Raw genomic sequence first — 25,334 nt, 5'->3', positions numbered from 1 at the left:
TTTCACAGCACTTGGGCTGAAGTACAGGAGGCCCTACCGGGGAATGGAGAAAGGCTGTGGTCTAGGGTTGCTTCATAAGCTTGCTGATGGCTGTGTATTATAGACCGTACTCATCAATAGTAAGTATTTGTAGATGGAACAAGAACAGGCTAATTCTTTAATGGCATTAGTAACACAAGTGAATATTACAACTGTAATCCTGTTCAACTTCTCTTCAGTTTTATGCAGCCTAATATAGAAGTTTCTGTCTTATTGTGACTAAGGGACTATATAGTTTGGGATTTGCTACTAGTGCAGCAAGTGAATCAGTTCCATTAGCTCAGTAGTACAAGCCCTGGCTTACAGCCAGAGGTAAAAGTTCTAACCCCAATGTCTCAGTAAACTAGTTGTAGTACTATGTGCAGAAACCATACAGTTACCAAAGTACACTGCGCTGAAAAAGATGGATTTAACTGCTGTAAAAATAGCTTTAGTAATGTAGGGGTCTTAACGGATTTAGTGTGCGCTAATAAATTAGTGTACATTAAGTGCCATGCAACCCATAGATATACAATGGGCTGTACAGCATTTAATGCACGCTAAATCCATTAGTGCACCTTAGTAAAAGGACCCTTCAGTCAATAATATCTGTTGTTCTGCAAATATACAATGATCTATAACAAGATCTGATCTGAACATATTGGTTCTATTAAATGCTAATATTTATGTTTATTTATTATAAATATAAATATGTATAAAACATCTTAGGAAAGAAATATAAATCAAAAAGTGGTGATTTATTATGTATTCTATAACCTCTTGTCAAGGCAAACAGAATTTATTCTCATTGTGTCCTGTTATTCATCATAAATAATTCAATCTGCCTCTGTTCCCAGTTCTCTTGATTACCGATTAACCAGGTTTCTATAATATAGAGGGCAAATTATGTACAAAGGCCTAGACAGAATGCTGAGATCAGCAGTCATACCCTTAATAATGCAAGTTCTTAACACACAGGGTCTGGCCTAATTGCAATTCTGTTATTTTGCACTTGCCCTCAGGCTTGCTTCTACATACCATAGAAGGTATGGATGGTACTTAGTAAAACTCACTTATTAAGAATCTTTCCTAGAAGTAGTGATTGACTAAATGGGTCATAGCAAGCAGTCGCCCTCCATCTTGCACTCCAGCTATAGTGGAGAAAAGAATGCAATTTACCATAGATGAAAAAGGTACCAGCAGCAACCTGGTGTGACCTGTCCAAAATCAACTCTGGTTCCTGGATTATCAGGCTGCTGTTTAAAAGCATGCTATCATTTCACTAGATGTTGATTTAAATCTTGCTGTAATATTCATAAAGTAATAAATAGAAATAAAACAAAGGAAAGAAAAGCAAAGGAAAATGTGATGATACTTATTGGGCTAAATACATTTCAAAGGCCAGAATCTTCTTCCTCAAGTCAGGACAATATGCATAAAATATAACAATGTCAGAATATATAAGTAAAACATAAGCCTTCCAATAACAGTCAAGAGGGAAAGCTAGGGAGCGGGGGAAGTGAGAAAAGGGAGAGAGCGTTTTCATCAGGTTTTCCTTTTCAAGCATCTGCTGCTTGGAATTCACTACCCAGGGCCCCTGAGAGACTGAGCCGGGGCCGCCCCCCCCCCCAATCGCTACCACTGTCACCTCCCTCTCCTGCTCCCAGGCTGCCGGCGCCGCAGTCCCCAGTCTCCACACCCCCAGCCCCGTCGACAGCCCCCCTCCGTCCGCCATCGGGCCCCCTGCATTCAAATCGGCAGCCACGCAGCGCCAGCAAGCAGCGCCTCACCTCTGTGTGAAAGGGGCAGATAGCCTCCCTTCAGGCCTTCCCTCACTGTGCCCTGCCCTCGCGGAAACAGGAAGTTACATCAGATGAGGGCGGGACACAGTGAGGGAAGGCCCGAGGCGATCCGCCGCTCACAAACAGATGCGAGGCACTGCACTGCCAACTACAGACTCTCCCTTTTCCAAATGCAGGGGGCCTGGTGGCAGACAGAAGGGGGCTGCCGACGGAGCCGAGGGCAGGCAGGTGGAGACTGGGGACTGCAGCACTGGCGGCCTGGGAGCAGGAGGAGAGAGACCCCGGCGCCGGGCCCTCCTTAGAGGCCCAGGTCCGGGAAACGTTGTCCCCCCTGCCTCCCCCCTCTCGGTGGCCCTGTCACTACCTGTTCAAGTTAGGATTCTAGCAAACTACTCGGTATTTTGGAAAGCTCTGAAATCTTTTCTATTTTAAAAAATATTTGGAGTTGAGATGATGAATGTTACTGTGTAATATGACTTTCTTGACTATTGAACCTGGTGGTAATTGCGGAATATATGAACATTTATTTTATAATGTAATGTGGTAGGGATACACAGGCAAAAAATTGTTATATTGTTTAATTTTCAGGCTATTTTTGTTCCAGAATGAATCTTGTCCAGAGTGTGTATTGTAGTGGCAATTACATAAATTGGTGCCAAGATATAGGCAAAAAAAGTGGGAACAGGGGGAGGACCAATTAGATTCCAACACAAGGGTTAACAAAAAGTCCTTTATTTGCCAAAGCTTTAAAATGACTCAACGCACATCTGCGTTTCAGCACTAAACTGCCTGCATCAGGAGTCAACAAATATCAGTATAACGGCTTAAGAGAGCATTGATCTCAATTTCATATTTAAAAAGTCCATCTCTAGTAGATACTGCAACAATCACATGAGTATATAAAATAAGGCGACTACTTCAGAACCACAAAAAAGCCCAAACTGGGGTTTTGTTTTTTTGGGGATATCCACAATGAATATGCATGAGAGTTATACACATTGGAGACCAATATATGTACATTTATCTCATTGTGATTATCTTGTCAATAGGGCAGTTTTGGAAACCACTTGCTCCAGTTTACCAAAAAATTCAAAAACTCCTTTATTTCTTCATCTACAAAAAAGATTATGGATTAAAACAACTTAAAACTGTCAAAGCAATTGTATTTCTTCTCTGTTTGCATCTTCATTACCGCACAGTTCAAGGCCTTTCAAGAATATGTGAGGTGTTAAAATGTATGCTAAATATATGATGTTGCATAATTAACAAGTGCTATTGTGGACAAGCAAGCTTGTGCAGCGGACCACTGGTCTATATCCTTAGCATGAGTGGCATAAATAGAAACAAATGTGTAGTCTAGGCAGACAGTTGACCTGTTGAATCTTTTCTGCTGTTAGTATGATGATGTGATGAAGGGAACATTTCTATTGCATCTATAATCACAATCTTTGAGCAATGAGTAATTTTAAATTACATTGATAGAATTTTTTATTTTTGTTGCAGAATTCTCCCAGGAGTAGCTTTACAAAAAAAAACTTTAATTTTTATTGTACAAAAAAACCACTGCAATCATCGTGTCTACAGCCTATGCACAGAGCCACTTAGAAACAACTGAGAGCCATCAGAAAAGAAACACAATCACAGCAAAGTCGTCTTCTGCAAAGTATAAATAGTGCTCTGGTATATAGAATAGACAACAAGCAGAGAGAACCTCCCCTCCACCCCCCCCCCCCTAAAAAAAAAAAGTTCCTTACTTTTCCCAGATATAGGAGTAGTTACCTCTACCTTTCTCCATCTTTCTCTCTCATTCACAATCAGTTTCTCTTTAGCAGCTGTTTCACTTGCATCCTGTGGCTGATCATTTTCTTGTCCCCTATATGCTTATGATGCTGACTTTTTCTTCCTGTTCCTGGGGGTTGATGATGTCACTGCCACTGGCATCTCCTTCCTCTAGTATGAATAGATGCTGTAGCCACTGTCCTTGATTTGTCTCCTACCAGCTCACCATATCAAAGCCCAGCTGGGGTTTTCTAATAGATACTGTGCAAATACTTCCGTGGGGGAGGGATCCCTTGGCTACCACTCTCGCACCCTCTAGTGTTATATAACATTATATCTGACCAACAAGATTGTATTCACCCAATGTCCTACCTATAATATTGTACTCAACTTTTGTCCCACTTATGATGTAAACCGCACTGAACCCTAAACAAAGGATATTAGTAGTATATAAGACCTGAATTGAATTGAATTCATAAGCAGTTTCATACTTCAGGGCCTCACACAATATATATTTTATCCTGGTCCTCTCCCTTTCTTCACACAGCACATGCATACTCATCTCCAAGGGAGTAGGTTCTTTCTAGGGGAAAAGGAAATCCCTTAAAGGCCAAAATGCAGATTTCTCTCTTCACCACAAACACTTGGAAACAGATACAGGGTTCTCCAGCTAACATTACTGAAAACTTTTGAGGTTGTCTTTCTGTCCTGAGGTTGCACAGCATTGGATAAACACTGTAGATGAAACATCTCACATCTCCTTTATGTGTGTCTGTGATTTATAATAAATACCAACCTTTTGTAAAGCAGGGGTATCCCGGTTATAGGACAAACCTTTTGCCTTCTGCATAAACTGACAGTCTTTTTGGATGGTATGCTGCGTTTCCCAGGAGCTGGGTAAACATATTCCCTTCTGGCTTCTACACAAAACTTCATAGTCTCTCTTTTCTGGCATTCTCCCATAACAAAGAAACTTTTCCCAGCAATACCTTCTCCTGTAGTTAAGCTACAGGTTGCTGTTTCTCAGTCCTTTAGCTTGTGATTCAAGCCTTGAGAGTCACTCCTTCAACAGCTTGGGAAGACCTTGGATTCCTTGTGTCCAACAACTCGTTTGTTGGATCCCCTATGAAGCCTATTAGGTTAAGACATGTCTCAGTCTCTGTTTCTTGACTGTGTTCCTAGTTTTATGCAACAGCCCGTTGTCAGACCTATCCTCAAGAAAACAACATTGAGTGTGTTCCTCATCCAGTTATAGGCCATTTCTGTCAATGCTTATTGAGAAAATAGTTCTTACACAACTGAGTGACTTTGTAGATAAATGTATATTGCATCCTCAGCAGTCTTGTTTTTGGCCTGGTTATAATACAGAAACTGCAATAGCAGCATTTGTGAGTGAACTCTACAGCTATCTGGATCCTGGACACATAGCACTTGTGGTATCATTAGATCTTTCTGCCACTTTTCATGGTGTAGATCATTTGTTTTTTCTTCATCAGTTAGCTGATATATTGGCCTGGTGGTCGGGTCCTTGATTGATTTACTTCATTCTTCCAAGGCCAGTACATCAGTCTACCAGTCCAAACATCCTCTCCACCCCTCAGAATAGTTGATATATTGGGCAGCATAGGATTTGATACTGCCACCATTACTTTTCAACATTTTTGGAGGGGTTGGCTAACTGCCATCACTTTAAAGTGAATTCTTCTAAATCAGCGATCTGGCTTACAAGGAAAGTGTTTTATTCTCTGAGGACAAGCAGGACCAGTGTATTCTCACATGTGCGTGACGTCATCTGACAGAGCTCGGTGCGGACGCTGCTAAGTGTGCATAGCATTAGGAAAGTTCTGGCAGCGTCCCACCTCATATGTGCAAGTGCCTTCCTGCCTGACATGCGAGTATGGGTACCTCCATCTCTACTTTCCTGTGGAGGTGGGAGAGTGCGTATTTCCCTTTTTATTGCCTTCCTTCTTTTTTTTTTTTTTAGTTTTTTTGGTCTTTCAAGTCCCTCATTAGGCCTGAACACCAGCCTCAATTTGGGTCTAGCCTTTTTTTTCTGACCTTTAAAATTGAGGAGTTTAATTTGGTTGCTATTCTTTTCTCAGTATCTAAGAAGACACCCAGAGGCTTCAAAAGGTGTGCCTAATGTAATCGGGTGATCTCTGTCACAGATTCACACAATTGGTGCATTGGGTGCCTAGGATCTAACCACCAGACTGATTCTTGTTGTCTCTGTTTAAAAATGCAGTTGAGGACACAGAAAGTGCATTGGGTCCAGCAGGAGAAACGTTTTGGCTCCTTGAAAGTCAGTCCATCGATATTGCCACCAGAAGTATTGACCTCAGTGGCTGCCCAGACTACCTCTACCACTGGGAGTGCACCACATTGAGGAGGTCTTCACCTCCCTCAACGTTGGTCGTAGATGGCAGACCCTGGGACCATTCAGCATTTGACCCGCCACCAAGGACATGTACGGGTTCGATGTCATCCTCTTTGGGATTGAGGGACCATGATGCCTCGCTTTGAGAGGAATCATCATCATTGGCCCTCATCTAAGCACAGCGCCAAGAGCACCAGGGGATCAGAGGCATCAGTCCCTGAGAAGCATCGGTAACAAGAGGATCGCTCCCCCTCTTTAGTGGAGATGCCAGTGCACCAGTCTGCAGGCAGTCAGGCTTCTGCTTCTGGTATGACACCGATTCCTCTCCAGGCCTTCTCTGAACCAACTCCCTAGCCTTTGCCAGTGCCTCTTCTTGATGAATGGTACCAAGACATGCTCAGGTAGGAGCTGGCGCAGATGTTCCAGCTGCACCCCGCTCAGGCATTGAGGGTGCTTGCTCCAGCTAAAGCTCAGCCTCAACTTTTTCCTGAGGCCCAGGCTCTGCCTGTGGAGCACTCTTCGATGCCAGTACCTCAACGGGTGTCAACATTGACCCATGCAGTACCACCCTTGACAGTGGGAGAGGAAGCTTCCCAGAGTCGGAGGGTAGGGCTGTATCTCGGCACCCTCCGAGGTGTGGGCATGGTACCACTGACCTGAGGCAGGCACAGACTCACTCTAGAGGAGTCTGAACAGGACCATTCATTTGAGGATCCACATTACGTCTTGGAGGAGTAGTCTTATGTTATCCCTTCTGACCCCTCCTTACCACAGGAAAGGTATAAACCTCTGCCTGAGAGTCTGTTTCACTGGTTTTGTGAAGGAGATGTCTTTGGCCATCCCATTTAAGTTGGAAAGAGAGGAGGAGCCCAGGGCTGAGATGCTATCAGTCTTGGACTGTGAATCTCCTCCCAGGAAGGGGATCATGATTCCATTATACCCTATCCTGAAGACGTGCTGCTGAGGAACTGGGAATCTCCCCTCTCAGTGCAAGTTGTACCGAAGAAGGTGGATACTCAGTATCATATCCAAAAGTCTCTCGGATTCAAAAGGGTGCAATTATCACACCACTCTCTGGTGGTGAAATCTGCTGTCAAGTGAGCCAGAAGATCCAGGACTCATGCCTTGGCACCCCCAAGTAGAGAGGCTTGGACTCTGAATTGGTTTGGGAGAAAGCTTTATCAGGCCTCGATGCTTATTGCCTGCATCCAGACCTATCAGATCTACATGAGCATCTACTTGTGGCTTGCAGTATGCTTATTCTCATGGACTTTCTCCCACAGGATCAGGCCACAGAGCTTCACCAGTTGGCCAAAAACAGCTGGAGTACAGGATGTATCTGGACAGAGGCACCTATGATACTTTTGACATTGTATCCAGACTCTGTCATGGGTGTGGGAATGCATGACTGTGTGTCTTTGACCTGGAACCAGTGGTTCAAGAGAGGTTGGTGGATGTTCCCTGCCAATGAAACAACCTGTTTGGGGACAAGATGGAGGAGGTCACTGACCTCAATTTGGTTCAGGAGCTGAATTCTGAAAGCCTTTACAGCACCAGACTATTTGAAGAACCCAGTGGTTAGTGGTTACAATGTTTGAAGATGGTGGAAACCTATGCCTTTGAGAGTAGAAGGGTCTGTGTTTTGACCCCCTTGAGAACCCCGTAGTCAATGAGTATGCTGCTGGAGGTTGCTGAGAGAGGGACTGGATGGTGTCAGTATGTTAGTATTGCCATACTGGGGCAAACCAAAGGTCCATCAAGCCCAGCATCCCGTTTCCAACAGTGGCTAATCCAGGTTACAAATACCTGGCAAGATCTCAAAAAAGTACAAAATATTTTATCCAAAAGAACACAGCTATAATATTCAAAAATAGAAAGTAGAAAAGTGAGTGCCACCAAGTACTATTCTAATTGAATATCAGGGACGTCTCATATAGTCACATTTGGCTGTATGTGCAAAAGAATACTCGTATCTACCAGCCATGACAGTCTTTAATCATTGACGACCCCCACCATCCAATTTTTATAAGTGTTTTATATGCAAAAAATATTAATATGAAAAGTGCTTGGGGCACACACTTAAAAACAGTAGGAAGGCATCAGTTTACACCACCACTATTTGTGCAGTATCATGTGAAAACTCTGGCATTCAGCAACTGCGCGAGACTTAGAGGCATATTTTCAAAGCACTTTGGGAGGCTAAGTTCCATAGGTTTCTATGGAACTTTGGGAGGCTAAGTGCTTTGAAAATATGCCTCCATGTCACTTATCTGTGTGTGTATTGAGGAGCGTCCAGGAACCTTTATTATCCCAGAAATAAGCAGTGGAATTTCCCCAAGTCCATTTTATTTTATTTTATTTATTGCATTTGTACCCCACATTTTCCCACCTATTTGCAGGCTCAATGTGGCTTACAAGCACCTGTTATGGCATCGCCATTCCAGGAGATGAGTACAATTGGTGTTACAGGAAGATTCTGGATGAAGAAAGAAAAGGTCTAAGCAATGTTATAGAAAGATAAATATCGGAATAGGGTGAAGTGGTGAGGTGTTGTGATTAGCTATGGGATTCCATTGTAGGCCTTGTTGAAGAAATGTTGAAGCCATCCAAACCTTTTTTAAACCCTGCAAATCTAACAGCCAGTTGGGTCAGACAGTCCTGCAGAATTTGCTTGATGTCTAGGAATCCAACTCCTCCCCCCCCCCCCCCCCCCCCCCCCCCCCACCCCCCCCCCCCACCCCCCCACCCTATGTCCAATTTTGTTTGTTTCTAAGCTACACCTTCAAACTAGTTGCTGTATTTTCAGATTAATTGACTTTCGAGTCTCTATTGTCCTAACCTTGTTGTTTTTGGTGAGCCTGGTAGCAGGGGATTCCCACATGTAAGAATGGACCTGCTTGTCTTTGGAGAAAGCAAAATTACTCACCTGTGGCAGGATGTTCTCTGAGGACAGCAAGGCTGGGTATTCTTACATACCCCTCAATCTCCCCTTAGAATTGTCTTCTTCAGCTATAGCATCAGACTGAGGTACCCGCGCTTGCGTGTTGGGTGGGAAGGCATCTGTGCATGCTTGGTGAGACGCTGCCAGAACTTTCCTAAAGCTATGCACTCTAGATAGCATCCACACCGGGCTGCTTCGGTTGACTTCACCCCCATGTGAGAATACTGGGCCTACTGCCCTCAGAGAACACCTGCTACAGGTGAGTAACTCTTGCTGTCTTTACTTTTGTCTCATCTTGCCAGAGCACTAGTTGTTCTTACTGACACTCTTCTCCACCTAGGCATTCTTTTTTATATGAAATTGAACTTTGAGGACCATATTTTCAAAATAACACAGTCCATCTTTTTATGTCCTCAGACTTATCCGTCCCCCTAAAATTGTACCTGATGTTTTCATCTAAACACAAGTGGATTCCCACCATAGTTTTCTTGAAAGTTGATGCATTCAGATGATTGAAGTGCAACAATACAGCAATTTGTTTATTTCAACATGTAGCCATGTATCCTCCTCCCTGTATCAGCATTATTGGTTGCCATTGTCCTATAGGTCACATTTCAAAGTGTGTTTACCGACACACAAAGCATACATAGGGGCCTTCCTTCTTACTCATCCACATTCAGGATACAAATGCAATAAATAAATAAATAAATAATGTTATGTGGATAGGCAATTTATTGGTTATTTATGTATTTTATTTATTTATTTGTGCATTCTTGTACTCCCACCATTATCCAAAACAAGTTTGGTTCAAAGAGGCTTACAATTTACTTTTTGGTGGGACTTTCAATAGTGTTGTGCAATGTTGAGAGGGAATCTATAGTTCTTGTGGTTATCATAGAGTTTTTGAAGAGATAGATTTGAAGTGGAAAAGGTAGTGGTAGCTTTTTGCCAGAGTATATTTTTTCTTAATGCCATCCTTGTGGAACTCACTACATCAATACTTTGTAAAGAGGCCTCATAGAAGAAATTTAAGGGCACCTTGAAAACTCACGTCCTTAGTATTTATTTTCAGAGTCTTTCATTCAGGCAGCCCAGGGGAAGGGGAGCACTCAGAAGTTCCTTATCTCAGCTTTCATCTTCTGGTTTTCTCCTTATTCTGTCCCTTTCCTATTTTAACTGGTGTTTCTACCTATAATTATTTTTAATTGTACACTACTTTGTTGTTGTAGCAAAAGAGTAGTTTGGCAATACAATAAATATAAATACAAACAGGCAGAAAGGAATGGATCAAAACCACTACTTTTTACATTAACTTTATGCAAGACACCAACTTAAAACTCAATAAAAGCTTCACACTGGACACAAACTAATTAGACCTGAGGCTGAACCTTAAGCACGCAGTTGCTTCCATCAGCAGATTTACCAACAAAATCCATACCACACCTCCTCTTCACAAGTTGGTATGGTCCTGAATTCAGCAGTGCATTGGACTAGTGAGGGTCCTGAAAGGATTTTTCAGTGTGTTTTTTCTAGCAAAAAAGGTGCCAGTACTCAAATACTAGGCCACCCTTCAGGAGTGGAGTGATCTCTGAGGGACCCACCCCATAATAGTCAGGCCCCCTGCAACCAGTCATATAATCTATGACAAGACAGAATTGGTGTGTAGAGCCTGAGCTCTATCATTAAAACTTGGGGTCCATGGGTCAATTTTAGCAGACAATGGAAAAGGTGCCAGTACTCAGTACCCCCAAGTACCATCTCAGAAAAAGCCCTGGGATTTTTACACTTCATATTCTGCAGGGATGGGAAACTCTACATAAGTATATAATATAAGCATCACCATAATGGGATAGACCAAAGGTTCATTAAGCCCAGTATCCTCTTTTCCAACTGTGATCAATCCAGATCCCAAGTACTTGGCAGGATGCCAAAAGAGTAATAGATTCCATGCTGCTTATTCCAGGAATAAGCAGTGGATTCTTCCCAACTCCACCATAACAATGGTTTATGGACTTTTCTTTCAAGAATTTGTCCAAACCCTTTTTAAATTCTGCCATGCTTTTACCGCATTTTCTGGCACTGAATTCAAGAACTTAATTATACATTCAGTGATTAAATATTTTCTCTAATTTGTTTTACATTTCTTCAATTTTTTGCACCTTTTCTAATTCTGCTATACCTTTTTAGAGATGTGATGACCTGAATCGCACACAGTATTTGAGATGCAGTGGTACCATGGAGCAATACAAAGGCATTGTAATATTCTCTGTTTTATTTTTTATTTTATTCCTAAAATTCTGTTTGCTTTCTTGGCTACTGCTGCACACTGAGCATAAGATTTAAATGTATCATCAGTGATGACACCTAGATCCTTTTCCTGGGTGGTGACTCCATATATGGAATTTACATCATGTAGCTATGATTTCAGTTGCTCTTCCCTATGTGCCAACTGTGCAGTGGTGTGGAATTCTCCCACATGTAAGGATAGTGCACTCAATCTGCAGCCCCCCACTACCTCTCTGCCCTCCTCTCCCCGTATGTTCCCACTCGTAACCTCCACTCTCAGGACAAATCACTCCTATCTGTACCCTTCTCTACCACCGCTAACTCCAGACTCCGCCCCTTCTGCCTCGCATCACCTTATGCCTGGAACAGACTTCCCGAGCCCATACGCCATGCACCCTCCCTGCCCATCTTCAAGTCCTTACTCAAAGCCCATCTCTTCTCCCTTGCCTTTGGCGCCTAACCACCTTCCCCATTCATGTTACCTACACTGACTACATAGTTTGTAACCTCTAGATTGCAAGCTATTTAGTTATAACCTTTAGATTGTAAGCTACCTACACTGACTACATAGTTTGTAACCTTTAGATTGTAAGCTCTCCTGAGAAGGGACTGTCCTTCCCCATGTGAAACTTGTACAGCGCTGCGTAACCCTGGCAGCGCTATAGAAATGCTAAGTAGTAGTAGTAGTAGTAGTAGTAGTAGTTTAAGAGCTATTTGATTTGCTCTTCTTTTTATTTTGCAGTTAGAACAAGAGGACATCAGTCTTCCATCCCATGATGCTGTTGCAGAGATCCTACCTAATTATCAGCTTTTGTACCGGGAGAAGCATGCACTTCCTAAAAAAGAGAAAGCTATTTCCAAAAAGGGGCGGCCACCAGCTGAGTTGGAGCTTACTAATGTTGAGTTTCCAAGCAGGTACATACCCTCTCATGGTGCTCTACGATCAGGTCCTGTTGTGGATGGTAGGCCAACAAGCAAACAATACAACTAAAGCTTACACACTCTCACACTTCAAGATTTCATGCCTCTTGGAGCTAAAACAAAAATGAAATCAGATGTTCTGTATTGCAGGCATATGGCTCCAGAAAGTGTATCGGTTTGCTTGCTGGTTTGTCAGGAAATATAAGACAAACCAATTGGGCCCCTAACTGTAGTTGGACTTGACTTCATAATTTATATTGCTAGCATTTGAAGAGGACAATATGCTGTATATATAGATATAGGTATAGATGTAGATATATAGAAGGAAATGATCAAAGTCATTTACCCTGGGAAAAGTGGCTAAAAAGTATGAGAAGGATTCTGCAGTGCACATACTTATCACTTCCCTGAAAGGGGAGCTTCTTCGGGTGTGTTTAGGTTGGGAGAGTAGAGCAGTATGCCACCTGGCATTTTCAAAAGTGAGCAGGGCCACCCAGAGGGGGGAGCAGGGGGGTAAAATTCCCCGGGCCCGGGTCTTCCAAGGAGGCTGGGTAGGACCGGGAGGAGCAGACATAGCAGGCTGGCAGGAGGGCCCTACCAGCAGAAGAGCTATTCCTCCAGCGCTGCTCTTCTTCACAGTCTGTTGCATTGCCTTCAGCGGCTGATTTTCCCCTCAGGCCGTGCATGCTCGGTTTTGAAACCGAGCATGCGCGACCTGAGAGAAAAAACAGCCACAGGGGCAGGCCATGCAGCAGAGAGAAGAGCAGTGCTGGAGGAAGACTCTTCTGCTGGTGGGGCCTTGGGATCCCTGCCAGCCAAGGTATTACAGTTGTGGCAGGTGGGGGGGCGGCAGCAGTGACAATCCTTGGGGGGGGGGGTGAGGGGTGGCGGCAGAGACAATCTTTGGGGGTGGCAGTCCCACAGCGGTGGCAGCAGCAGTGACAATTCTTGGGGGGGGGGGCGGCCCAGCGGTGCCAGCCGGCAGCCCTGAAAGTGAGCATGCTAGTTTAGCCTTCCTTTCTATTGCTGGCACAACAGGCAAGTAGAAAGCATATTTTGTACTTTTTTGATAAGATAGTTGTACTACTGTATTTCATGACTCAATAAAAATTTTCATGGACAAAAAAAAATACTTCTCTCAGACTACACACTTTTGAAACTAATCTGTGAAAATCGGGTACAAAGTACATATAGTAAATTGTGCAGCCTTCTCAATACTGCTCATAGGGCTCCTTGCAGAATTTCCTTTTGTAAATGCAGCTGGTGTGCTTAGCAGTACCTGTGAACTTTGAACCTTTATGGAAATAAGTGCAAAGTACACACACAGATCTGAAAGTGAAATCTCTGCACATACTTTCACTCTCCTGAATGAATGCAAAGAGTTCCTACAATTGTGGGATCTTCACGGACCAAACACGCAACCAACCCATGTCAAAGAACACACATTAGACATCATCTCACATAAATTCGACCACGACTTAAACCTCATATTAACAGATACAAAATGGACACCGTGGTCAGACCACTATAAAGCACACATCTCCCTCCAGTGGCGAACAAAAAACCCACCTAACAAACAAATACGAAATACCTACACCATGAAAGGAAAAATAGACCCGGTTACATTCAGATATACCATAATGGATGGACAATAAAAGCAGAAACAACCCAATTCCTCTTAGAATGGGACAACAGATGCAAATCAACATTAGACAATATTGCCCCAATTCAAACCAGAACCTCACATAGAAAGAACTCAATACCATGGTTCAATGATGAACTGAAAAAACTCAAAACACTAGTTAGAAGATTAGAACGAGCGAGGAATAAAAAGAAAGACGACTCCACACTCAACGCCTGGAAACAACTTCAAAGAAAATATAAAATACTATAAGACAAACCAAAAGATTGCACTACAAGACTGTAATCGGACCAAACTACAAGGACACACATAAACTCTTCCAACTCGTGAATAAACTACTAGACACCACACCAGTCACAAACAATAGTAAAGACACACCAGGAGCTGACAACCTTGCGAAGTACTTCAAGGAGAAAATCGTACAATTGTGACTTAAAATACCCATCAGCCCCATCGAATACGCTGCACTACTAGACTGTCTAGACCCAGACCCTGGAATATATCCAGCAGATAGAATTTGGACTGAATTCGAGATACTATCGGAAGATCTCATCTCCCAAACGCTTAAAAGATTCGCCAAATCTCACTGCAAATTAGACATATGCCCAAATAACCTTATGGCATCGGCCCCTCAACAATTTATAAAGACTTAACGAACCACTTGAACTTTATGCTACAAAATGGATTCTTCCCAAAGGAGAAAGGAAACATTCTACTCACCCCCATACCCAAAGATGCAAAGAAAATGCCAGTGAACTAACCAACTATAGGCCAGTAGCATCCATTCCCTTAATAACCAAAATAACGGAAGGGATGGTGACCAAACAACTCACAAACTATTTAAACAAGTTCTCAATACTACACGACTCCCAATCAGGATTCCGTTCCAACCACAGCACCGAAACAGTACTAGTCACCCTCATGACTAAATTTAAACAAAAATTGCAACCGGCAAGAACATACTACTTCTGCAATTCGACATGTCTAGCGCCTTTGACATGGTTGATCATGGAATTCTACTACATATCCTCGAGTACTTCAGAATCGGAGGCAACGTGCTCAATTGTTCAAGGGGTTCAACCACACGATTATACCAAGTGACATCAAATTCGATTACATCAGCCTCTTGGACACCCAAATGCGGAGTTCCACAGGGATCCCCCCTCACCGACCTTATTCAACCTAATGATGATACCACTGACCAAACTACTATCAAATTAAAACCTCAACCCATTCATATACGCTGATGACGAACGATCTGCATCCCATTCAAACAAGATTTAAAGGAAATCTCCAACGACATTAATCAAAGTCTACAAATCATGCATTCATGGGCAGATGCATTTCAGCTGAAACTTAATGCAGAAAAAACCCAATGCCTAATACTCACCTCTCAACACAGCATGAACAAATTCACCACCATCAACACACCAAAACTGAATCTACCAATTTCGGACACATTAAAATTATTGGAGTTACCATTGATCGACACCTAACACTTGAAAACCACGCGAAAAACACAACCAAAAAGATGTTCCACTCAATGTGGAAGTTAAAAAGAATAAGACCATTCTTCCCGAGGACCGTCTTCCGTAACCTGGTACAATCACTGGTACTTAGTCATCTAGACTATTATAATGCACTCTTCACTGGCTGCAAAGAGCAAATGCTCAAAAAACTCCAGACAGCCCAGAATACAGCAGCTAGACTAATGTTCGGAAAATCAAATATGAAAGTGCTAAACCCACCCCTACGAGAAAAACTACATTGGCTCCCACTCAAAGAACGCATCACATTCAAAATGTACCCTAGTTCACAAAATCATTCATGGCGATGCCCCAGCCTACATGTCAGACCTGATTGACTTACCACCCAGGAATGCTAAAAAATCATCTCGCACATTCCTTAATCTCCATTTCCCCAACTGTAAAGGTCTAAAATACAGACTAATGCATGCATCAACCATTTCCTATATGAGCACACAATTTTGGAATGCGCTGCCGCGCAACCTGAGAACGACCTATGAACTAACCGACTTCCGCAGACTACTGAAAACCCATCTCTTTACTAAGACATACCACAAAGATCAACACATGTGAACTCCCCCACATGTATCCAGAATTATCTCATAATGCTTTCTTGTTATATTACTATCCTGTTCTAACTTTATCATGTAACCCCAAATCCTTCTGTATTATCAAATGTTTATTCTCTTCTTATTTCCACTATTCATAATGTATTGTAAGCCACATTGAGCCTGCAAAGAGGTGGGGAAATGTGGGATACAAATGCAATAAATAAATAAACTCTGTATGTGTTTTAATGTGGGTAAACCAAGTGTGTACTTTTTACCTCCATAGGGAGGAGAGAGAAACAATAGGTAAACATGGAGTTTTTTTTTTTTGGGGGGGGGGGGGTAAACAGGATAACTCTATGTTATTTGTTCTAGTGCTATAGTGAAATTTGAAAACAAAATTCATTTCATTTTTTATATTAATTTGTAAACTGGAAAAACAACTTGTTTTCCAGATATGTACAACGAATTTCAGTGAGATATATTGGTGGTGCTGGATATATGAGTGGAGGCACATTTTAGAAAGTTTGTCTATCCTCCAAAATTCACATGGAAGTGACAGCATGTAGATTCTGGCCATCATTTTGAAAAAAACAGGTCTACACATGTAGGTCTCTTCTAAAATTGGAGTATCTCCATGTAGGTTAGGAGCCACACATACATATAGGTCAGATGCTGGCTATGAATTGAGTATTGCATTTAATTCCGGTCGCTGTATCTCAAAAAAGATGTAGAAGAATTAGAAAAGGTTCAAAGAAGAGTGCCCAAAATGATAAAGGGAATGTATCTCCTCTCATATGAGGAAAGGCTAAAGAGGTTAGGGCTTTTTTCAGCTTGGAAATGAGATGGCTAAGTGGGGATTTGATTGAGGTCTACAAAATCCTGAGTGTTGTAGAACAAGTAAAAGTGAATCGATTTTTCACTCTTTCAGAAAGTACAAAGACCAGAGGACACTCAATGAAATTACATGGAAATACTTTAAAACAAGTAAGAGGAAATATTTTTTCACTCAAAGAATAGTTAAGCTATGGAACTCGTTGCCGGATGATGTTGCTAACAGCGGTTAGCGTATCTGGGTTTAAAAAAGATTTGGACAAGTTCCTGGAGAAAAAAATCCATAGTCTGCTATTTAGATACTTCTCCTGGGATTGGTAACATGGAATGGTGCTACTATTTGGTTTTCTTCCAGGTACTTGTGATCTGGATTGGCCACCACAGGAAGCAGGATACTAGGCTAGGTGAACCATTGGTCTGACCCAGTATGGCCATTCTTATGTTCTTTTTTCCAATTTTTGATTTTTATTAAACAGCCAAAATAACAACAGTTTGAGTCCATAGACTCCAATTCTATCCATCAATCCAACTTAAACAACACATTACATCCTTGCATTTTCTCCCGTACATCAATCCCCTTGTATCCTCCCCCTCCCTTTACCCACCCCCCTACCTCCCCCCAACCTCCCCCCCTTCCCCACTCCTCAGTTTTCTACAGTCCATATTCATATCTCTTCCCATTACTCCATCCAAATGTATCCATTCCTCTGCTGTAGGGCGATATCGCCCTCTGCGCCTATCTGTTAATTTCTCCATTGTGACCACCACTTTAAGTCTCTCTATCCAATCCTGCCCCACCGGGCCCTTTGCTGTTTCCATTTCAAGGCTATAGTAGATTTTGCCGCAGCCAGACCCATTCTCTTAATACGGCATTGCCACTTCTTCCCTCCCTTATTCCCCAAACCCAATAAACACCAGGTAGGATTGCACGGAAATAGTTGCCCCACCGCTTTAGTTAAAGAGTTCGTTACCTCCTCCCAATAGACTCTTATCACCGGGCAGTCCCACCATATGTGAATGAATGTGCCCTTCTCCCTCTCACACCGCCAGCAGAGATCCGATGAGTGAGGGTACATAGCTTTTATTTTATCCGGCGTATAGTACCAGCGACTTAATATTTTATATGCGTTTTCTTTGAGTAACACACATAAGAAGCTTTTTTCACCTCAAGGCATACCTTCTTCCAGTCTGCCTCACTAAGTACTTTATTAAGATCCCGCTCCCAGGTTTTCATATACGCTAATTTTACGAAGTCCCTACCCCTAATATGGTCATACAATTTTGAAATCCCTTTCCCTCCCACTCTATCTCCCCCCATAAGTTTTCAAGTTTTTCACTTTCCTTTGGGCTTTCCTTTAACCACCTTTCTTTCAGAATAATTTTTAATTTGGAGATATGCATATAGATCTGTGTCTGGCAAATCATACTCCTTTTGAAGTACTTCAAAGCTTTTAATGGTTCCTCCATCCATACATTCTCTAAACCGAATCAATCCTTTTTGGAACCAAGATTTGAATACCTTATTCTCCCCACCCCCTGGGAACCCCGGTTCTTGAGTGATCCAAGCATATGAGGATCGGTTCTGTGTACCCCTTAGCTTCTGTTTAAGTGTGCCCCATAAAGTGAGATGATGATAAATGGATTTACTGACATACGCTTGTATTGGTCTCTATAGTGGAACCCCACAACAGTGCATCCAGCCTCCCCTCCTGACAAAAATCTGTTCCAACCGTGTCACATAATCCACTTTACTCCACAACCCAATCTGTTTAAGTTGGGCTGCCCAGTAGTACCAAGTTATATTTGGCATACCCCCCCTCCTTGTTCTACGGCCCTCCACATAACCTGCCTAGATAACTCGCTGTTTGTCCCCCCCAAACAAACTGCCCCAACTCAGCTTGAATTTTTAATAGCTCCCCCTTTGGAATAGGAATTGGTAGCGTTTGAAATAGGAATAGCAACCTGGGAAGAATGTTCATCTTTACAACTGCTATTTTCCCCCACCATGACAGCCAACCTGTCCTCCATCTGTTTAAATCCCTCCTTATTTCTCTAATGAGTGGTGCATAATTCAGCTGGTACAAAATACTGAGGTCTCGAGGTATGTGGATTCCCAAATAACGAAAGCTGTATCCACTATACGAAATGAGAAAGTCCTCCCCAATTGCTCCAGTTCTTGACTCGTTTCTGTTATCCCATTAGTTCCGATTTATCAAAATTCACTCGGAACCCTGACAGCTTACCAAAGGAGTTAAGTTCCCTTACAAGAACCGGTAATGACATCTGCGGGGACCCCACATAGAATAGAATGTCATCAGCGAATAATGCCATTTTGCTCCCTACCCCCTATCCTAACCCCTTTAATATCCTTTAGCAACCGGATCCGCTGGGCTAATGGCTCTATTGATAAGCAAACAATAATGGGGAAAGGGGGCAACCCTGCCTGGTTCCCCTTCGAATACTAAATTGATCCGACCACCCCCCATTAACCTTAATACGTGCTACCGGATCCGCATATAGCCCCTTCACCCAACCTACAAAGGGCCTCCCCATTCCCTGCTCTAGCATAACCTCCCACAAATAGTCCCACTCCACCCTGTCGAATGCCTTCTCTGCGTCGACCGTTAGGAGGGTTAGCGAGTCCCCTCGCCTCTGTGCTCCCCAAGAAATATTTAAAGTGCGCCTTATATTGTCGGCCACCTGACGTTGTGCTATGAAGCCTGACTGGTCTTCATGTATAAGGGATGGCAATATCGTTTTAATCTATTTGCCATAATTTTGGCTAAGATTTTGACATCAATGTTTAACAGCGATATCGGGCGGTAAGACCCACAAACCGTCGGATCCCTCCCTGATTTTAACAATATTGATATTCCCGCTTCTGCATACTAGGAGGTAAACCTTTTTCCATAAAGCAGGCATTTCCTATCCGCACTAACAAGGTCCCAGCTCTTGTTGGAAAATTTTGTAAAATTTAGCTGTGTACCCATCTAGCCCAGGAGATTTCCCCCCCGGTAATCTTATAACTCCTAAAACCTCCTTCAAAGAAATCGGGGCTTCCAGCTCCCATCTTTGCTTGGCCGTGACCCGTTGCAATTCTAAATCTCGTAAAAAGTTTCGAGTCTCCCCTAGGAGCTACTGATTCTGAGGAATACAATTTTTTATAGTATTCCACAAATTGTTCTCTGATCTCTCATCCTGGTGATACATTGTATCTTTTGGCCCTTTTATTTTTGTAATGGTATTTTTTATCCTTCTCTCCCTGAGCCCCCTGGCCAACATACTTCCCGCTTTATTACTAAACTCATAGAATTTCTGCTGCATTAAACTTCTGTGGAACTCCATCCGCTTCACCTGTATCTGTTGTAAAGCGGCTCTCCACTTTTTAAGCTCCTGTAATGTAATGTTCCTCCCTCTCTTTGGTGTAAGGCTTCCATTCGAACTAGTTGCCTTCGAACCTCTAACTCATGGGCTTCCCTCTCCTTTTTCTTTTGTGCCCCCTTTTGTATAAGCTTACCCCTTATAACTGCCTTCATAGCATCCCACAGGATCCCCTCTGTGACTTCCCCGTTGTCATTTAAGGCCAAATAATCTTTTATGGATCCCCGGATTTCCTGGCAATCAGCCTCACTATCAAGAAGTGATTCATTAAGTCTCCATACTACTCCCATTCTTCTTTTCCCCACCCCCGCATGGAAATCCATACCGGGGAATGGTCTGATGCATGCATACTTTCAATCTCTGCTTTATGAATTTCACCCCACCATGTTCTGCTGCACCAGATAGCATCGATTCTTGCGTACGTTCCCTGTGTGTGGGAGTAGTGAGTATATTGTTTTTGATTCAGATGCTGCAACGCCACACATCTATCAGATCTAGTTCCCTCATCAATCTAAGTAGCAGCCTCCTAGGGTACCCTCCCCCTCCCGTCCTTCCTTTGGAATGGTCTATCTCCCCCACTGGGTAATTAAAATCTCCCCCAATACACCATCCCACCCACGAAAGGAATCAATTCTGCCCTAATCTTGTCATAAAACCTGCCTTGCCCGACATTGGGGGCATATATGTTAACTAGTGTGATTAGCTGATTGTTTATCCTACCCTTAATCGCCAGGCATCTACCGTCATCCTCGCAATATTGGGCCTCGCAGGTGAATTGCAGATTTTCTTTCACATAGATTATCAGCCCTCCCGTTTTACTTCCCCTAGGGTCCGCTAATGCATAACCTTCTCCAAGACCCTTATTCAGGATTAATGATACATCACGTTTCCGAACATGGGTCTCCTGGAGCATTACAATGTCCCATTCATTCTGCGCAGTTCTTTGAAGATAATACTTCTCTTACCCGGACTGTTTAACCCATTAACGTTCCATGATCCCACCCTCAGCCCACCTCCCCCCCTCCCCCCCAATGCATTCCCCCCTCCATCCCCCCTTTTCCCCCCAAACCTCCCTTGCAACTGGCTTGCTCCCTTTCCTGCCAGTTTGCCCCTAAGGAAGTACGCCCTCCCCAGAATCAAGCTAAACAAGCCTTTAACTTTAAATTTAACTCTCCCCTTTCAACCCTCCTTAAACATTTTCAAAACATTCACCAGTTTAAACATACAACAATTTTCCTTCTTCACCCTCATCCCTCTGATCAATATGCAGTATTTACTCAGTCCAAATCAGGTTGCATCTCCATTCTCTGACCCAGGTCTCGCTGCATGAGGGGATATGTTGCCTTTCCCCCTTTCTACTTTCTTCCAGCCATTCTGATTCTTCCTTCCCGGACTTCGCTGAGGAAGCTGAGTCTCGTTGTCCTCTCTTGGAACATCGGTACATCCCATTTCACGCAGGACCTTCCAGGCTCCCTGGTGTGAATTGAGCTTGCGCGTTGTGTTACCCACTGTTATTTGTATTCCAAATGGATGGAGCCACCTATAGCGAAGCCCCGCCTTTTGAAGATAGGTGGTAATTTCCTTAAAGTCTCTCCTTCTTTGTAGCGTCTTTCTGGCAAGATCTTGGAATATTTTAATCTTGCCAGATTTCCATTCAATGTCACCCAAGGCTCTTGCTTTTTTCCACACCTTTTCCTTTATGGTATATTTGTGAAAACACGCCACTATATCTCTGGGCACTCCTCCCCGCTGTGGTCCCAGGCTTCTGTGTGCCCTTTCGAGTTCTATCAGATCCATTGTAATTTGCTCTCCTTCACTCTGATCTTGCTGAAGCAAATGAGCACAGATCTCCTGCACTGTTTTCACTGAGTCCTTATACTCCTCCTCCTCGGGGATCCCCTTAAAACGCAGATTGCACCGACGGGAGCGATTCTCCAAATCTTCCATCATCAGGTCCATTTCTATTTTCACTTGTTGTTCCGTTTTGAGGGCTGCCCTGAGGTCCCGCACTTCCTCCGTTATCCCCTCAGTCTTTTCTTCAGCTTCTGTGAGCCGGTTACCAATTTCCCGCATTTCATCATGTAATTCCGCCACCGCAGTATGGATGCTACGCCTGGTCGCCACCATCTCTGCCTTCAGTTCCTTAAACCATCGAGCGAGATCATTTTTACTTAACTCCGCATCGCTGCCAACGGGCTCCTCGGGGTCCGGGTCGGATTCAGTATCTTCGGCGGCCATTTTGGCGCCTCGTGTCACCGCCCGATGTCCCGATCCCTGGCCCTTGCTCGCGGCATCCGATGTAAATTTAAATTTGGCCAGCTTCTTCCTAGCCGCCATCTGCACTTTTGGGAGTGTTTGGGAGAAAAAATCGCTCGATTTAAACGGAAAGAGTTCTTAATTTCGCTCCGGAGCTAGCTGAGCTCTAGCATTAAGCAGCCATCTCCCGGAGCTGACGTCACTTCCTCCCATTCTTATGTTCTTATATATTTTCAAAGACAGATGTACTAAAAACACACAGGGAAAATAGGTCCTACACATGTGTGTGCTGCCACTTCCATGTGTAGGGTGCAAAACAAGCCCCTCTCAGCAGTCAAGAACCCTTCCCTCACCCCCATAGGCAGCCCCACAACAACCTATGGGTCCTACTCAGAGGGAATCCTGGTGGTCTAATGGTGGGAGTTGGGAGAAGCTTCCCTCTGCTTCTGACCCAACTGGTTCTAGGTACAAGAATGGTGTCAGTGATCCCTAGTGGTAGTCCCATGGTACTATTACTAGGGGTCAGCGTTCCATGAAGTTTCGAGGTGTCAGGGCATATATGTGGATTCCCCTTCTGGGATGGGGATTACATGTTTAGATTTCAGACCCACCTTCACCCCACCCATAGATTGCTCAATCCACTCTCCCTTTCAAGTGAATATAAGAAGTTCATAGACACGTGACTACCTGGCTTTCTAAAATCAGATTGTACACATGTATACTACATACATGTGCAAGCCCCAGTATCTACATTTGTATGAGCTTCTAAAATGTGGGCCATAATGTGGTCACTGCCACTGGCTGTATATAGTGAGAAATGGCTTTTAGAGAGGTCACACAAACTGGAATTGAGATATCCAAGTTTGGGCATCTCAAATTCTGCAAGTATTTTAAAGCAGGATATGGACATGTTAGTAGCATTTATGTGTGTTAAGCATCCATTTTAGAACCATAAACATCTAAAACATCATAAGGTTAAAACACGCACACAGACATTTATGTTCTGGCACATAAATGTTTGCTATGAAATAGTAATATACACATTTATGTGCTGAAACATAAACATTAATTTCAGCCATTTTAGAAGCAAGCATTTATTTTTCCCAAAGCTGTCACAGTGGCTGATATTCCTTGCCAGTTTTGCTTCCAGGAGGACATCAAGTACTGGGGCATTAAAGTGGGGAGGGGCATCCTCTAATACCCTCAATAGAGCACTGCTCAATAGGAGCACTTTTCTGAAGCTTAGATGTCTCAGGAAGCAGGTGTAAATTCAGACATGGGGGGGGGGGGGGTGGACATAGATATGTATTTCCCTTTTGAAAAGAGGCATATATGAATTTTTTTACTTCCACCCAAAACATGCCCAGACTATGCCCCCTTGTCAAATGTCCTTTTTCAGTTTTAGACATGTATGTCCCAGCTTTGTAAAATTGGGATTTAGACATTTATGCAATATAAACATTTAAAAGACAGTTTAAGCACCATAGTGGCAAGATTCAGCTGTACAAGGGGATTGCATGGAAAAGCTGACCCATAAGTCTATTAGGCCTGTAGCACAGCTGCCAACAGAAGACCTGCCACAGCCAGAAGAGAAGGTAGCTGTGTGTGGCTTGGATTCCTGTGCAGAGCAACAACCTCCAGCACAGAACCCTGGGCACAGCATGAGATCTTTAGCGCTACCTCTGCCATGCCTGTACAACCGCTCCACAGGAGATTCCCTCTTCTGTTTTAGGGCCAGATGCACTAAACTTAACGAGCAAGTAGTAAACCCTGGCATGCACTAAAGGTTTCTCCGAGCCTTTTTCCGACAACAGTAGCAGCTAACAAAAACGGAATGCAGATGAGCAAATTGTGTAGAAACCCTATTGTAATGAGATGCACTAACCTTTTCCAATTGCCTTAACTCTGGAAAATCTAACGAGAGGTCTGTACCTGTTGGGGCTTCACACTATAAAAAAAAAAAAAAAAGACTAGCTGTGCCTATGGTCGTCCTTTATGGACGTCCTTCACTCTCTCTCTCTCTCTCTCTCTCTCTCTCTCTCTATATATATATATATATATATATATATATATATAATATAAAAAGACGAGTTGTGCCTATGGACATCCTTTGCCCCCCCCCCCCTTAGATCGCGCCCGCTCTCCCCCTCCCTCTTGCATTGAAATGACAGCTCCCGCAGTCCCAACCTCCCCGCCCTGGCCTTACGTCAGACGACGGGCGGGCCAGGGAGGAAAGGAGGGAAGTCCGAAGGGAAGCGATCAGCTGTTGCTTGCTGCAGCACCTTCACCCGGAGGGTGGGAGGCGCTGTGAGGGCCCGGACCGGTAGTAAACGAGGGGGAGCAGGTGGAGGGGGGGCGCGGCCGCGGTGACGACCTCAGGGGGGGCAGGGGGGATGGAGCCTCGGGGTGCAGAGGATGGCGGGGAGCGGGGTAGCGGGAAGCTGTCATTTCAATGCAGGGGGGAGCGGCGAAGGGACATCAATAGGCACAGCTTGTCTTTTTTTTATATATATAGTGAGGGACGTCCATGAAGGACATCCATAGGCACAGCTCGTCTTTTTTTTTTAATATATAGTGAAACGTCCTTGGCATGCGCAGAGCAGCCAGCGTAATGCTTGGCTGCTCTGCGCATGCTTGACCGGCCAACTGGCCGACGTTTAGCGATGGAATACAGAATGCAAGTGAGCTACAACGAGCAGCTCATTTGCATTCCTATTCCTTGATCCATGCCCATTCCTTACTGATTCGCTAAGGGAATCGGTAAGGAAAGGGCTTTAAAGAGTCTTTAGTGCATCTTGGCCTTAGTGTTGGTCACAGTCTCTGATGAATCCTCATTGTCTATATCCATGCCCCCCCCCCCCCCCGAAAAAAATAACCATGCTCATTCCTGCAAAGATTTTTAACAAGTTTATTAAGGGTTAGTTAAGAACTTGCCTAGTGTCACTTATCAGGAGCCTTCGGAGGCACGTTCCCATTTGACAGGAATTACCTAGCTGCAGGAAGTATCTCGGATTGTGCCTCAA

At 43.6% G+C, this 25,334-nt stretch overlaps 1 protein-coding gene across 1 annotated transcript in view; it reads left to right on the top strand.

Moving 5' to 3' along the window:
- The window catches only part of CCDC33 (coiled-coil domain containing 33), a 642,117-nt gene that overhangs the window by 477,036 nt on the left and 139,747 nt on the right, over positions 1-25,334 (top strand). Inside the window, exon 14 of the mRNA XM_030187021.1 lies at positions 11,946-12,118. Coding sequence (XP_030042881.1) covers positions 11,946-12,118 — 173 coding nt within the window. The remainder of the gene's footprint in view (positions 1-11,945; positions 12,119-25,334) is intronic.

This window comes from Microcaecilia unicolor, chromosome 1 (assembly GCF_901765095.1).
Source record: "Microcaecilia unicolor chromosome 1, aMicUni1.1, whole genome shotgun sequence".
Classification (NCBI taxonomy): domain Eukaryota; kingdom Metazoa; phylum Chordata; class Amphibia; order Gymnophiona; family Siphonopidae; genus Microcaecilia; species Microcaecilia unicolor.
Note: the sequence above shows the minus strand (reverse complement) of the source record. Positions and strands in the feature narration are given on the sequence as shown.